This window comes from Abramis brama (genome assembly GCF_963993115.1).
Source record: "Abramis brama genome assembly, chromosome: 16".
In the NCBI taxonomy this organism is placed as follows: domain Eukaryota; kingdom Metazoa; phylum Chordata; class Actinopteri; order Cypriniformes; family Leuciscidae; genus Abramis; species Abramis brama.
The window spans coordinates 10116856-10132455 of record NC_139978.1 but is presented as its reverse complement, the minus strand read 5'-3'; the positions used below and the strand labels follow the sequence as shown (position 1 = coordinate 10132455).

The 15600-nt window shown below is 37.7% G+C and overlaps 2 protein-coding genes across 4 annotated transcripts in view; one reads left to right on the top strand and one right to left on the bottom strand.

Annotated features, from left to right (window-relative positions):
- Nucleotides 1-167: 167 nt before the first annotated feature.
- Nucleotides 168-6826, top strand: her3 (hairy-related 3; the record flags this gene model as incomplete). The annotated part of the gene is made up of 6 exons (XM_084138737.1): nt 168-221; nt 324-419; nt 522-603; nt 709-1058; nt 5801-5859; nt 6652-6826. 6 exons carry the CDS (start codon nt 168-170, stop codon nt 6824-6826), a joined length of 816 nt encoding a protein of 271 aa, XP_083994863.1.
- Nucleotides 6827-9551: 2725 nt separating this feature from the next.
- The window catches only part of gpr153 (G protein-coupled receptor 153), a 150398-nt gene continuing 144349 nt past the window's right edge, over nt 9552-15600 (bottom strand). For 2 of the 3 annotated variants that reach the window (XM_084087405.1, XM_084087406.1), the window contains 2 exons: nt 13159-13178; nt 9552-12850 (listed from right to left, as the gene is read on the bottom strand). In XM_084087405.1, the coding sequence (XP_083943531.1) occupies nt 12047-12850; nt 13159-13178 (824 nt within the window). In that variant the 3' untranslated portion in view covers nt 9552-12046. Of the gene's footprint in view, nt 12851-13158; nt 13179-14973; nt 15159-15600 lie in introns of all 3 variants that reach the window. The other variant, XM_084087404.1, reaches the window with a different exon arrangement.

The following is a 15600-nucleotide window of genomic DNA, read 5'->3' as shown; positions in this document are numbered from 1 at the left end:
CTTTTTCGCACGTGTGGATGCACGTCTCAATGGATGTGAGCAGTCCATTGAGATGTTAAGTGAGCCTTTCTATATAAAGCAGGACACTAGGGGGAATTCCTTCACTCCAACTCAAGGAATTCTGATAATTCATCTGGGTATCTAAGCACATTGAGCATCTGAGGACAATGTCTGCAGCATCAGATAGTGTGGTAGCGGCAAAAACTCAATGCGTTAAAAAGGTGATTATGAGTAGAGTGCATTTTTTTGACAATAAATCGTAAAACTTCTTTATCGGACTATTTATTGTATTTGAAATCAAAGAAAACGATTTTGTATTTCAGGTTTCCAAACCACTGATGGAGAAGAAAAGAAGGGCACGTATCAATAAATGTTTGAATCAATTGAAAAGCCTCCTGGAAAGCGTCTGTTCCAACAATGTAAGAAATTTAAACGGATTTAATCTTCAAATTCTAACACGAATCTCTGTCCAAAAATCTAACGGATCTGTTTTTAATTTTACTTATTATTGCATTATTCAGATCCGCAAGCGAAAACTGGAAAAGGCTGACATTTTGGAACTAACGGTGAAACATCTGAGGCATCTACAAAATAGCGAAAGAGGTGCGTGTGCCCTTTATTTATTTTTTAAAGAATTTATTAATTTCCCAACATGATATAAGAATTGTATTATTGGAAAAAACTAAATATTGTCTTCTCTAAATACAGGAATGGCCGCAGTTTGTGACTCTGCTGAATATCACGCTGGCTACAGAAGTTGTCTCGCCACTGTCAGTCATTATCTTCACGTGTCAGAAACAGACAGGGATTCCCGTTCCACCATGCTGACACATCTCACGAACGGTCCTCGCTACACCAGAGTTCCTGATTTCAGTACCGCGGAAAGCGACCACGCACCGATCCTTCCACCAACAAATACACTTCGGCGATCACATGAAGTTGCACTTAAAACAGACGCTCCTTATCCCAACGTGCAGCAAACATCAGACAGAAATGTCCGCTTTATGCCGAAGAGGATTGAGATTTGTGATATTGACAAAATATCATTCGACGCACAGGTTGGGACCACTGGATCCAAGAAGCTCAAAACCATACACTCCAGTCTTAAAAATACAAAGGTTGATGAGTGCTGCAGTTTGAAACATAATTATTGGCGGCCTTGGTAAATATGAATAATTTCAAATGTCATTGTTTTAACACTTAGACTCTAGCTCTAATTTTTGCTTCTCGTGCACTGTATATGTAGGTCTTATTTTAATGAATGCCAAATGCCTATTTTAGTAATAAAAGACTACAACAATGTGCGTATTTGTGAACAACATTATTTATAACTTATTATTATAATTGTTTATACCAAGTTTTTTTTATTATATTTTTTTATTTATCTCTACTGCCGCCCAAGAACATTTCCAAGCCACACTAAAACCATCCACGTGCAATTTTTTTATTGGCGAATTTTCACTCTTGAATAACGATACTGCTCACTACTAAAGTACCAATACCATTATACAATGCATCGGTTTATACACTCTATGGTTAACTGATATATTACATTAGAGGGGCAAGCTGGTCTCTTCCCGAATTTGTGTTTATGAATGAATGACGTTACGAAGGAAATGGCGTAATAACTGCTGCTGAGATCGAATGGATGTCAAAGTTTTAACTCAGTAAGAGAATAACATATTTAAAATGCACTGTGGTCATTTTATATGATCAATTTTCAGGACAAGTAGACTATAGCCTTAAAAAAAAAAATGTTGTATATATATATATATATATTATAATTTTTATTTATTTTTTATTTTAAGTCTGAAATGTACTTAAACATGAATAGCCTACCTAAAATATAAAACAAAACGGAAATGTCTCTATTCCCCTAATTTGAGGGCTCTTCATTCTGAGCAACATTTTGGCTGTCCGTTATCAACCACCAAATGAGATATAGGGGTCGTTGTGGCTGCAGTGAGAGTAAAAAGAAGATAGCTGAACTCCAAAAGATGAGGGAATAATTAAAAGTCACAAATGTTACAGTGATGCTACAACAATGTTTGGCAGTGATGGGAGGTGCAGGCCGGGTCTGGCAAACTCTGTTGAAGTTGTGTGGTATGGCATAGAAACATAAGATTTTCAGTTTGCACTTCAATGAAAGAGAAGCGTTAGATTAATTTTCAGGTAGACTATCTGCAGCCTCGAAGTTATCAGTCATCTGTTGAAAACAGGTGCCTCAACCCTGGGGATAAATCACACTGACCCACAAATGGCCCCAATAAGTTTTTTTGTTTGTTTGTTTGTTTGTTTGTTTGTTTTTGTTTTTTTCGGGGCCACAGTGGGCCCAATTTATTAATTAATTTAAATATTCCTGTAGGTCATGCAATGAGCTGCTATGCAAAATTCACTTTCAACCACCTGTACTTCACCAAACAAAGAATGTGGTTTATGTGGTGTGCTTTATATTTTAAATGAAATATTAAAATATTTCAACTGTAAAGAAAATGACTTCAACTTGGAATATGTAAATCATGCTTTTAAATTGAACTTCAAGATAAAACCCTCTTGAATGCATCAAGAGGAAAATCTCTGATTCCTGGGTCAGCTTCATACAAGAGTAAAGAGTTTGCGGTGTGTGGACACAACCACCTTACAATGAAAAAATCCATTCACTCCTTTTTTTAAATCTTTTTAGTCTACACACTCTTAATAATCAAACCTTTTGGACTTTCTGAGCAATATGATGTCATATTGCTCATGCTCCGCCCACGACTGTCCCATATTAGCATATTTCCGTCCTCAGCCATTTATATACTGTTGACCAAGGCAGCACTTTGTATCTTGTACCCCCCATGGAAGAGAGGGGTGGGGAGAGCAGTTGTTCATTATCATTTAAAGAGACATGCACTGAAATGGGTCGCTGTGAACAGAGCTTTGAGGAGGTAAAAAGGGTGTTGTTTTACACAACCATTGAGGAATTTCAAGTAGCCTATGTTACAAATTTTACATGAAGACCCTAAAGAATCAAACCAACTTGTGGAAAATGGGTATCCGATGACCTAACACAATTCAGATCATCAGCTGATTAGAAGAAAGCTCCATGAACTCAATTTAGTGTGTAAGATAAGAGAGACATAAACTTGCTTTTATCATTTTCATTCTTTACAGCTATTTAGCTGCAGTAGTTCAAGCTGACTTCGTTATGTTTTTTTAATTCTAATAATTAAAATTATCCAATTATATAAAAGCAACAGTAAAACTTTGTTAATATAAAATTAAAATATACTTATCTTACCTTGATAGGGAGTTTATCCCTTGGCACGCAAGTAATAGTGTTCAAGTCGATCACTCAACCTTTGGGTTACCAGTCTGACTCTCTAACCATTAGGCCACGAAAAGGTGGGATTCGCAGATACACACATTCGTGGGTACACACTCATTTTGGTTCGTGGTGAAGGTGATGCAAGTTCTTTCCTTTTGAGGACATTTTTGTTGATAATAAAAGAAATACGTCAAGGATCATGGATTATTATATAGCCTATTAAATTATTATATATTCATATAAAACAAATTATTTAAAAAATGTAATTATAATACAGTCTAATATATCTTGGGATCCTCAAATAAACAATAATGGGAAACCTATCTGGGACCCACAACTTTAACCAAGCTGGGGCCCATATTGAGCCCATTAATACTTACTTACTTACTTACTTTGACTCCATGCCCAGATAACACCAATTTAACCCAGCATGTGGGGCTCACATGGGCATGTTGGCTGGGTGTCAGGCAATGCCCATTTTTACAAGTTGACCTATAGCTGCTGAATGAAATGTCCAAGCTTAATGAAATGTGACACATAAAGAGGAAATTCTGAGCATGCACACCAATTTTCGTAAAATTCCGCCAATAAGGGGCACTACAACTAAAAATTATTTTTTAACTCTTTAACTGTATACGATTCATGAAGTTGAAAATTGGTAGGCCTATGCATCTTTTTTGGGGGATGTCCTAAAATGTCCAATAATATGACTCGGATACTTAAAAAAAACATGGCCAATTAAATTTCAGCGGATAATAACATAAAATCTGAAAAAACCTAGTTACAATCTACAAATATAGCTTCAAGCAGCAATGATCAGGGCCAAGCGCAAAGTCAAGTCACCTTTATTTATATATCGCTTTTTACAATACAGATTGTATCAAAGCAGCTTCACAGTGATACCATGAAAATAATACAACAAAGTTTGTTTCTAGAAGAAAATTGCGTCATCGTCCACCTTAAGTAAGGCAGATCAATAATATTGTTAATCAATAATAATGTCCCCAGCTAAGCAAGCCAAAAGCCAAGGCAACAGTGGCAAGGAACCAAAACTCCATCTGGTGACAGAATGGAGAAAAAAAACCTTCAGAGAAACCAGGCTCATTCGGGGTCCAGTTCTCCTCTGGCCAACGAGCGAACAGTGTATGGTTATGATTCAGGCAGCATTACAGGTCAGAAGTCAGATTGGATCAGAACATTCAGAATATTTATCCAGTTCCATCTGGTTGGAAGTCGGAGTCATCACGCCAGTATGGAGACGAGTTTGTTGAGGATCAGTGCCGATGGCTGTCGTGTCGATGAGGCCTTCACAGGGCTGATGAGGCTGGCACTTCAGGGATGCGTCGTGGATGGGTCCAGGCGCAGGTCCACCATCTGATCTGGATACGGCCTGGATCAGTTCAGAAAACCTCGGAATAAACAGAAAACCTAACATTAGCGTAGATGCCATTCTTCTTATGATGTAACGAGTACATCAGGTGTTATAGGAAGTGTCCCGGGTTCCGGATGACCTAATCTATGCTGCCTAATAATAATTTAACTGATTTGAATAATAGAAATGTATAATGTTCTATATGAATGCCAGGTAAAAGAGATGCATTTTTAGTATAGATTTAAACTGACAGAGTGTGTCTGCTTCCCGCACAATGTTAAGAGCTCGCTCAAGTACTGAGGAGCTAAACCATGTAGTACTTTGTAAGTAGTCAGCAATATTTTAAAATGTATACAATGTTTAATAAGGAGCCAATGCAGTGTTGACAGAACATGAACTAACTGTTCCGCATTTTTCATTGAAAGCATATGTCGTAATTTAGATATATTTTTAAGATGGAAGAATGCGGTTTTAAAGATGCTAGAAACGTGGCTTTCAAATTAAAGATTGGTATCAAAGAGTACACCCAGGTTCCTAACCAACGATGAAGACTTTGTCAATTGTTAGACAGTATTCTGGGTTAATACGTGCAGAGGTTTTTTGCCCAATAATTAGAAACTCTGTTTTTTCAGAATTAAGTAGTAGGAAATTACTACTAGTCATTACTAGTCATCCAAATTTTTATATCAGCTATGCATTACGTTTATTTTGTGAATTGGTGCATTTCGTCGGGGCACCTAGTACTGAGCCTCATGGTACTCCATGCTGAAATTTTGATCGATATGACATCTCTTCATTTACTGCTACAAACACATAATGGTCAGATAAGTATGATTTGAACCATGCTAGTGCAATTCCACTAATGCCAACATAATTTTCGAGTCTATTCAAAAGTATGTTGTGGTCGATGGTATCAAATGCAGCACTAAGATCGAGTAACACTAATAGAGAGATACAACCACTGTCACGATTCACACAGGGAACAGACGAGATGGTAAGTTTAATGTGTTTATTTAGCAGAACGGATCAGATCCAGAGATGAATGGTGAGTAAACCGAAATTAGATAAACAATGGAAGCTTAGCTGAATGATAATCAAGTCTCTCTTTCTCTTTGCAGATGATGAAGATGAAGGCTCAGAAGATGGATGGTAGACAGGCTGATGAGGATTGTCTCAGGTAGGTTTTCAGGTAAGTCTTGTAGGAAGGGAGTCTGTACATCTTGAATAGACGAGACCAGACGAGGAGTGAAGGGAGAGTGCTGAATATATAGGGCTAGTTAACGAGGGAGTGCAGGTGATGATGATGATGGCTGATAGAGTGCAGGTGTGCCAAGGAGGATGATGGGAAGTGTAGTGCACACACAGATGAGGAAGACAGACGGTGAATGTGACAACCACGATCGGATGATAAGAGCAAATCATTTGTGACTCTAATGAGAGCTGTCTCAGTACTATGATATGGTCTAAATCCTGACTGGAAATCCTCGCAGATACCATTTCTTTCTAAAAAGGAACATAGTTGTGAGGATACTGCCTTTTCTATTAATTTTGACAGAAAAGGTAGATTCGAGATCGGCCTGTAATTGGCTAATTCTCTAGGATCAAGTTGCGTTTTTTTATAAGAGGTTTAATAATAGCCTGCTTAAAAGTTTTCGGTACATATCCTTGTGACAAAGATGAATTAATGATATTAAGAAGAGGATATATGACCTCTGGAAGCATCTCTTTCAATAGCTTAGTCGGTATAGGGTCTAACATACATGTTGTTGATTTAGATGGTTTAACGAGTTTAGACAATTCTTCCTCTCCTATAGCAATTAATTAATTCAATTTTTCCTCAGGGAGACTACAATGCACTGTCTGATGCGATACTGTAGTAGACGGTTGCATAGTTATTATTTTCTCTCTAATATTATCAATTTTGTAAGTAAAGAAGTTCATAAAGTCATTACTGTTTGGAAACGAGAAGAAAGGTACTGGGGGCGGGTGCTGGTGGGAACCAATCATCCAGCCTTGAGCGCTCGGGGGAGGGCTGCAGGCGCCACTCCAACCTGATGCTCTCAGCTGCCCGGGCAAGCATGGCCATCAGCTCTGGATCTGACTCGGGCAACGCTGGCACTCCCAAGGGAGGCAATGCAGCCTAATCCTCATCTCCAGAAGAATCCAGCCTGCCTGCTGTGAGCGACATGGCGTCATCCACCGGAGCCCCAAATGAAACACTGGGTCCCCGAGAGGAACCAGGCTCATCCGGAAGCTCCACGGCTTGCGATGTGCAGGGGGGTGTGGCCCGAGGAAGATTCGTCGGGTTGTTTCACACCGTAACCTTCAGATCACCCTGGCCACCAGCCAAAGTATCCCCTCTCAAGGAGGAGATAAATTGGGGTGTAGCAGAGGGGACTCTACCTCTACGGAGGTCATTGAGTCTCGATCTTAACACACAATGATCATGTTCCCGCAATGAGAACATGACTCATCCACGAGCACTGTCTGAGCATGATTAAAGCCTAAACACGCTAGACCAGTGGTTCCCAAACCTGTCCTGAAGGACCCCCAACACTGCACGTTTTCTTTGTCTCCCTAATCAAACACACCTGATTCAACTCATCAGCTCATTATCACATGGGTTAATGACCTGATGAGTTGAATCAGGTGTGTTTGATTAGGGAGACAAAGAAAACGTGCAGTGTTGGGGGTCCTTCAGGACAGGTTTGGGAACCACTGCGCTAGACGACGCTTGTGACCGTCAGGTGGATGGATCATGCGCCCACATCCAGAAACACACGGGCGAAACATCTTTAAAAAGACGTGCCCGTGCAGCTCTTTTAGAAAAGAAAAACTCTTTCAGCAGTGCTGAAGCGCCCAGGGGAGAAACACGAGCCGTGTGCAAGCCACTGCACAGACCAGCAGCAGGATCGTGAATCTGCTGAAACGCGTCGTCACACCAACACCGACTGAAGAGACATGCTCTTGCTTTAATGAAGGTGAAGAGAAGCACATCAACACTTCGGCTCCGAAGCAGAAACATAATGCAAGATTGCACTCGCGGCTCCTTTTATTCCCACGTGGTGGGGTAGAGTTTGCGATGCAAATTCCGCAGACCCATGGTATTTTCATACCATTGGCTCGTTTTCTAATAACTCAAAGGTGATAGGGCTCTCTAGCGAAACCCCATTCGTCAGTCTCTGACGTAACTCGTAGTGACTGACTGAAAGGGAATTACATTTTTTACAGAAACATTTAAAGTTTGTGTGTCATCGCTCTGCCTATATAAAAAATAATAATTAGGCATAAGCCTACTTCTGTAAACATCAGATAATAAACAATACCATTTGCAGACGTGTGTAATGTTGTAGCAAAGAAATGTATTTAAAAATTATAAAGTAACTCACCTTTCTTCATTGAAATGAAGTCATCTTGCATGACAACATCTTAAACTCAGCATGGAGATACTGGAGGATGATCCTGTTTTAATCATTCTTCAGTTTATAATATATTGTGAATACAGATTGTCTTTAAAAAATAAACCTAACTTAAAATATATTCACTGTAGTAAAAAATTATGAAAACTCTGGTTTTACCTATAAAGTATCTATGCTACTTGAAGTTGAATTGTATTTTGAAAATATACGTTTTTACACTCGTGGAACAGTTCTTAATCATGCCAAATGTATTTGGGTCTAACAATCTCAGCGTCTGGACAATTTTATCAAATCATAAATTAGCACTGTCTCAAATTAAATTTAAAGACTAGATCTGCTAAAAAAAAAAAAAAAAAAAACTCTGATAAAGCTGCTGATTGAGTATCGTCTGAGTGAGCACAGACTGTCTGTAGAGATGGGCCGACACAAGCAGAGCAGCAGAGCGGGAGACCTGGAGAGCACAGACTGTGTTCACATTGCACTGATGGAGTCGTCGAGGACGAGTTGCACTTCTTCATGGAGAGCAGCAAATATAAGACCATTAGTTACGTTACTCAGATAGCTTGAATTCTACCTGATTTCCAGTGAACGGGTCACTTAGACAAACTCTTATATGTTTTGGGAAAAAATTAAGAGTGTGTCCAGCTGGCAGAGCAATGTGTTATCATATGAGAATGAGAATGATTCTAATAAAAAAAAACAAAAAAACATTGACATTGACATTTTTTTTTTTGCTAACATATATATGATTATTAATTAATTAATTAATATGTGTGTGTAATATGTCTATTACTTAAAGGCACAATATGCAAGATTTTTGGATTAAATTTGATTAAATTTGATTATTACCATTTTAATTGTGTTGACTTGTGTACTTGCATTATCCCAAATGTCTCCAACAATATTTACATTCAGATAAATCAGCTATTTTGACCAGTGTAACGTCCCGTGTCATTGCGTAGCCTTTCAATTACATCATATCCGTGTTACCCTCGACTACCGGTTTTACTTGCGTAGAAACCATGGAAAAACCCAAGATACTTTAATATATAATCCCCCGATTTCACAAACAAGGCTTAAGCATAGTCCCAGACTAAAATGCACGTTTGAGCTGTTTTAGCTTAATTTTACTGATTTTAACATCATGAAAAATGTCAGTGTCATTGTTTTCTCAAGATGCATACCTGCAATGTTTTTTTCTATGGCACGTTTATAAAAGCTACTTAAATGTCCTTAATGAATCCTGGCTCAATCTAAACTCTGTCTGTGAAACCAAGCCTAAGTGTTTTATTAGACAGGTGAGCCACTGTTAGGATACCTTTATTGACTGAAAAACTAATCATTTGTTAAATAGCTCAACACAGTTAGTCTTATTGTTTTCTTCTTTTCTTTGATTTACTGCGAGTAACATGTTAGTACCCAAAAAGTAAATCAGACAACACTATTTTGTCAAGTGGCTAAAATAGGATAATGAAAAAGAGATTTATTTGTAGTAACAGTAATACAGCATTTTCTCCATCATACAATGTTTTGAAATGAATTGCATTTAGCAACTCAAGTCATCCAGCTTTGATTAATATATTTTAATATCAATCTAGCTTATTGCAGTGTGCAACAAGTGTCTCATACCAGCCACCGAGCTAACGCAGACGACACAAGACGACACATCCCATGATTCCACTCTCACTCACTGTGTCATCAAGCTACGCCTTTGTTATTGTTTTGAATAAGTGACCTCTAGAGGTGAAACTTACATACTGTGCCTTTAATGTTTTGGCAACATTGTGCTATTCTACACAGTCATGTCAGTAAAGCTAATTGAATTGAATTGAATTGAATTAGAGAGAGAGAGAGAGAGAGAGAGAGGGAGAGAGAGAGAGAGAGAGAGAGAGAGAGATTATTTCAACAACAAAACATCAGTAATCAAAAACACTTTGCCATAGGTGGAAATACAAATGTTTAAATATGTTCAATTAAGAGAGTTGAACACTCAATGCATGGACATGAGCCTTGTAACCTTTAAAGTATTCTATTTTTTATATATAACATAAGCTGGTTTGAAACTGAACAAGTCTATTTGCATTCATATTCAAAACTATTTAAAATACCCACTGTGCTACTACAATAGTGATCATTCTCTCCACTAATTTAGGCTCAAATCTGTGGCATGTTTAGGTTTCAGTGCTACATATCATTCTAGATAACTGTGAAATATATCATATGTAAGTGGTTATAAAAAACAAGTCTTAATTTTAGTCAATGTATATTTTCCACTAGCAATCCTTTAGACACAATGATTTTAAAGTCATCCCAATGATGTCGTCAAAAGCCAATGAGAATTAATTTGTACAGCCATCCAGAGTATAGGAAGAGGAAGACTCTTATTAATGCCTTTAATGTATATTGGACTTTGAGGGGCAACCTGCAGTTTCCCACATGGAATTTAAGAATGTCTTAGTAGATCCCTAGCTGCCAAGGTATCAAGCACCATTTGATATTTCAACACCAATATATGGCTGTATGAAACGTACAAAAGTGCATGCTGGCAGCAAGCAATTGATTTTTTAAATATAATTAACAAAAACAAATCATTTAAAAAGCTGAAATATTGGGATAAGTGTAGAAAATGTGGTCATATACAACATAAAATAATACAACAAATATCCAATTCTGATTCAGTCTACTATAACAAATCAAATAACACCAGCTTTCTTTCAAAAAGTAATTTTCTCCATGTGACAAGATTATGTCACTTGTTTTGTAAAAGTGCATATCCATGCATGTTGGTGCAGTTTAAGGGTGTTTTTAAATAGTGTCACTTTTCATATCATACTTTGTTATGGGCTACCAGACAAATAAGACTGTAATCATGAGAATAACAATGCATCGGAAATACATTTTCAATCATCACAAAGCACTTAACACAAACTTGTTAAAACATATCTGTGAAACATTTTTAGGCTATTGGCAAGCATGTCTGGATCTACAAAGAGAACCGTGTGCTTAAAAAATATGAATTCAAATGATATAACAAAATATATTTTTTCTTTACTTAAATATTAAAAACTAAAATATTAAAAACATGCCACATCACCAGAAACAACAAAAACACAGTTAAAGAGTCAGCTAAAAGCTCTGTGAAGTGTTGTAAAGAAACACTATATAACTTCCAACCTTTTCCACAACCAAGTTGACCTTTGAGGTTTCATAAAATGCAGGAAATAAAATCTGAAATCAGAAATCTGCAAATTGTTTACTGAAACATTAATCCCCTCAAAAGTAATACAATGCTATATCGCTACAGAATTATCTGGATTATGGTCTACTGGGCACACATCTATGAATGCACCTCTTCCCCTATGTTATAAAAGGACAAGGGCAGTTTGACCAAAAAAAATAAGGAAAATTATGTTTTGTTTGGCTAATATTAGATGGCTAAACTTAGTATGCATCTATGGATCTTTAGACATGAATGCAATAATTTTTTTAAGTATTAGAATAAAGCATAAACTCCCAGGCCTACCCTATCTAGGCCTACACAAAGTGATGGAACATGCCCTTATTCCTTAGTCAAGAAAGGCAGTTATTTGAACGTTGAAACGTAAAAGCTGAAAACTGTCATATAAGATAGAGGGCCTCAGTAAAAAGCTCACTTGTATGAGCAGAAGCCCTTGTGATCATCTCACACTTCAAGTGTTGAGCTCAGGACTCTTATCTACTGTTCAGCTTCCCTTGGCTTGGAGGCGAACTAGCCCCACAGGGCCAAGCCCAAAACCCAGCCCTGTGTCAGTTAAAAAAAGAAAACCCAATGCTGTTCCTATGCCATTTTGAATCAACCACATCTCAAAAAGCCTACTTCCTAGATTACAAAAACATTCCACTTAGTAAAAGCTTTAATACTAACATATCAGGGACTATTTTTTATAATACTCATAAAACTGTTCCTTAGTTTGTGGATCCTATGGATTCGGAGTGAAAAGTGATATAGCCTGACGATGCAGATTGTGAACTTATAAAACTATTTGTGCTTTCTTTGCTTTCGCCTTTAGATAGGTGTTTCTGGTCCACCCAAGCAGATGCATCTACCTGTCCTGTCCTAATACTTGAAGAAGATTGATCCCCTGTCCGTCCACCCTGGGCCAACAGAACCAGCTCTGATGCACGCCTGGCATCACACCTATGCTCAAGGCATCCCTTAATGCTTGAGCCTTCGCCGGCTGCACCCCTGCCGTCGCTACCGTTCTTCGCCTTTCTTGGTGTATCCTGAGGGATCTCAGTTAGTGTGGCTCCTTTGCCATGGCCAGAGCAGCGTCTCAACGCTTGAGGCTCATGCTCAAAGTGTGTGAGCGGAAAATGTGGCAACAAGACGATGTGCTGCTCGAACGTCTGCGGGACCAGAGAGATCACAGAGGCTTGGTGAGGGCTCCTCATTGGACTAGCCAGTGGTGTCTCGTCGATGAAATTAATCACTTCATCGCGGCTAAAGCACTTGAAATCGTCCTCATAATGCTCGATTCGTGGAATCTGCTTGAGTGAATGCATGTCCTCTGATCGCCTCCTTTTGCGGTGAGGGTGGCTCTCCTCGTGGTAGGATGCCGGGCTGCTCCGACGTCTCTCGTGGCGTGGCAAGCTGCACTGCGGGATGCCAATGATGTCCTCTGTGGAGCCCCAGCGATGCAGGTAAGACGGGATCTGACCGGTGGTCCACATGTCGGTTTCGTCGTGGGAGTATCTTCTTGTAGGGGGCACCTGGAGTAACACACAGACGAATGAAGCAGTACATTTCTAAAAGGACAATCCTACACATCTCTGCTTCCGGCTCAATCTAAAGACACAAAACATGTTCTCAATGCTTTTGCATATCTTATAAAGTAAAAATCAATGGAATTTTGTGAACTACGTATAATGGCAACACAGGCCTGCTTTCACTTTAAAGTACTAATAATTCATAGATTTTTACCTTTTAATAGGGATGTCCTTTAAAAATGTTTTGAGTACAAAATGAAGTAAATATTATTTTTTGTTTATAATCACTCATTCTTCAAATAGATACTCACATTCCACATTGTTCTGAGAACTACACAGGAAAGACATAAAATTAGTTTTTAGTATTCGAAAGAACTTTTAGTACACTATCCAAAGCATACAGCACAAGCCTAGCATGGAAGCAACTGTATTGGTTAATGAAGGAATGAGACTGCAGTTTACAAAGAAGTCCTATGGATTATGAGGTCTTTACTATACTCTGGCCAGAAGAGGGAAGCAAAGCATCAAAGCAATGCCATTCAGTCTGTTAGGTTTTTTTTTTTTTTTTTTTAAATATGATTTTGTAATAGCTCAGCAAGTAGATTTATTTAAAAATCAATGCTGATGATCTTAACTGTTTAAATATATTATCAACTAATGCACAACCTTAATTATGTATTAAGGACCAGCTATTATGGACCAGCTATTATGAACAGGACCAGCTATTATGAACACTTCAACATTTTTACATTTTGGCATTTTACATTTTTAAACCTTGATACTCAGCTGATTAAAATGATATGTCTATTTTGTAAAACCTTGTCATTTTGCTTTAAATATACTGCCCACTGATAAAACATCATTTTGTCTCATATAAAGATAAAGATGGAATTACCTCACAATTCTTTGACAGTGTTAAATATTGTTGTCTGAAAGCATTTATTGTTCTATAAGCCTAAATAGCTTGACAGCAAAAACAATAGCAGCTTGTACTTCCCAATTATTATGACATTCTGATAGTTGATGATGATGATGCAAAACACTGGTGAAATTGAAAAAGAACATTGATTCTGTAGTCTAACAGAACTAATAATGTTCTAACATAGGCACATGATTTTGAGTTCTTTATCAATCAGCATCAGTGTTTTTTGCTGAACATCTCTAGAGCAATTCTAACACACACAATGTTTTATAAACTTTGAAGAGAACTTCAAAAGTTGATTCGTGCAATGTATATAGCAATAAAATCAGCAATGAAAAGCAGTCAAGCACTGCACATTGTCTAACAGAGCTTTGGGTAGTGTTTGGCGTACACATTTATGGCATATTCTCCACATTTAACCTCCAAAGTCCAATTTTTCATTCCAGTCAGGCATCATTTTAATAATTGGTTAATTATTTATACAGAGAGAACAATTTATAATATGTGAAACAGATAATCCAGGCCAATGAAAGTTACATGTGGAGGTTACATGTGAGGGTTTATGGGCAGTATGTGACGTAATCATTTGAATGTAAAAAAGGTTAAAAGTTTGAAGTGAAGCATTGCACACCTCTAAAACATACTGGCAGTCTATAATATGAGTCTATAAGCCTTAATAGTACTATTTCCTTGTAGTGGTTCAATCATGATGGGTCTAGTCATAGTGGGTCATAATATTTATAGCATGGGACACATGATTAGTCACGTTTAAAATTCAGACTAGTATTTGAAATTTGTTTTTTTTAATCATTTATATTTGCAATGACTTCAAGCTTTTAACTTTAAAGAATAAACTGAAAAGGCATCAGTGGCAGTCATCACATGAGCCCTGCAACAGTAGGCCTAAATCAAAAATACCAAGATACCACTGGGTGAAGAAAACAAAAGTGTTTGTTAGATCATATTTTCCAAACAGTTCTCACAACAAAACAAGTCTACAATTCCAAATCTTGACGTTTGAAAAGTCTAATAGGTAAGACAACGGGAATATAAAATGATTCCAGTAAAAGAGGTGATATTATTGTATAATATAGTGACTGTAAAGGTTTTGCAAATACTGAGGTGGAGGGCCATTGCAACATGCACATTTTTAATTAAAAATAAAGAAAAGATCAATTTGAAAACAAAATCAATGGAAATATACCTGCAAATAGTGCATTTTATCTTCCTGAAGCTCCCTCAATGGATAACCCTGGGAGCCCCCCCTTTCTAAGGTTGAGAATTCGTATTTGGCAATACGGTCTACCGTCATGATATCACCAGCGGAGCTATAGTCAAATGGTCTGTCAAATATTAAGTCCGGATGAATGCCTCCATCCTGGCTGTTTTCTGCAAACGCAGAAAGCATATATATCAGGATTAAAAATCATTGTGCTCAATATACACAGACAGACAGACAGACAGACAGACGAATAGGTAGGAAAAAAAATTCCCTTTTATAGATTTACGTGGTCCGCATTAGAATTGGAGGTCGTAAAAATGCTTTATTGGAAATCATTAGCATCCACTAAAGTGTCTTGTACTGAAAATCATGACTGACTGTTGCCATTTACCAATTAAAATTCCCTAAAATTTGTTTTGGTGCAAAAGATTCTACAAACAATTTTTCTTTTCAGAACTTTAAAAGCAGTTGTAGAGCAATGTGAAATGCTGATCTTAAGGCAAAATGGGGGCACACAGTGGGATGACAAGATGAGATCAGCTATTAGCACAGGCAGCAGAGCTTAGCATGCATTTGAGTGAGACACAAGTACAAGAAGCAACCCTTATA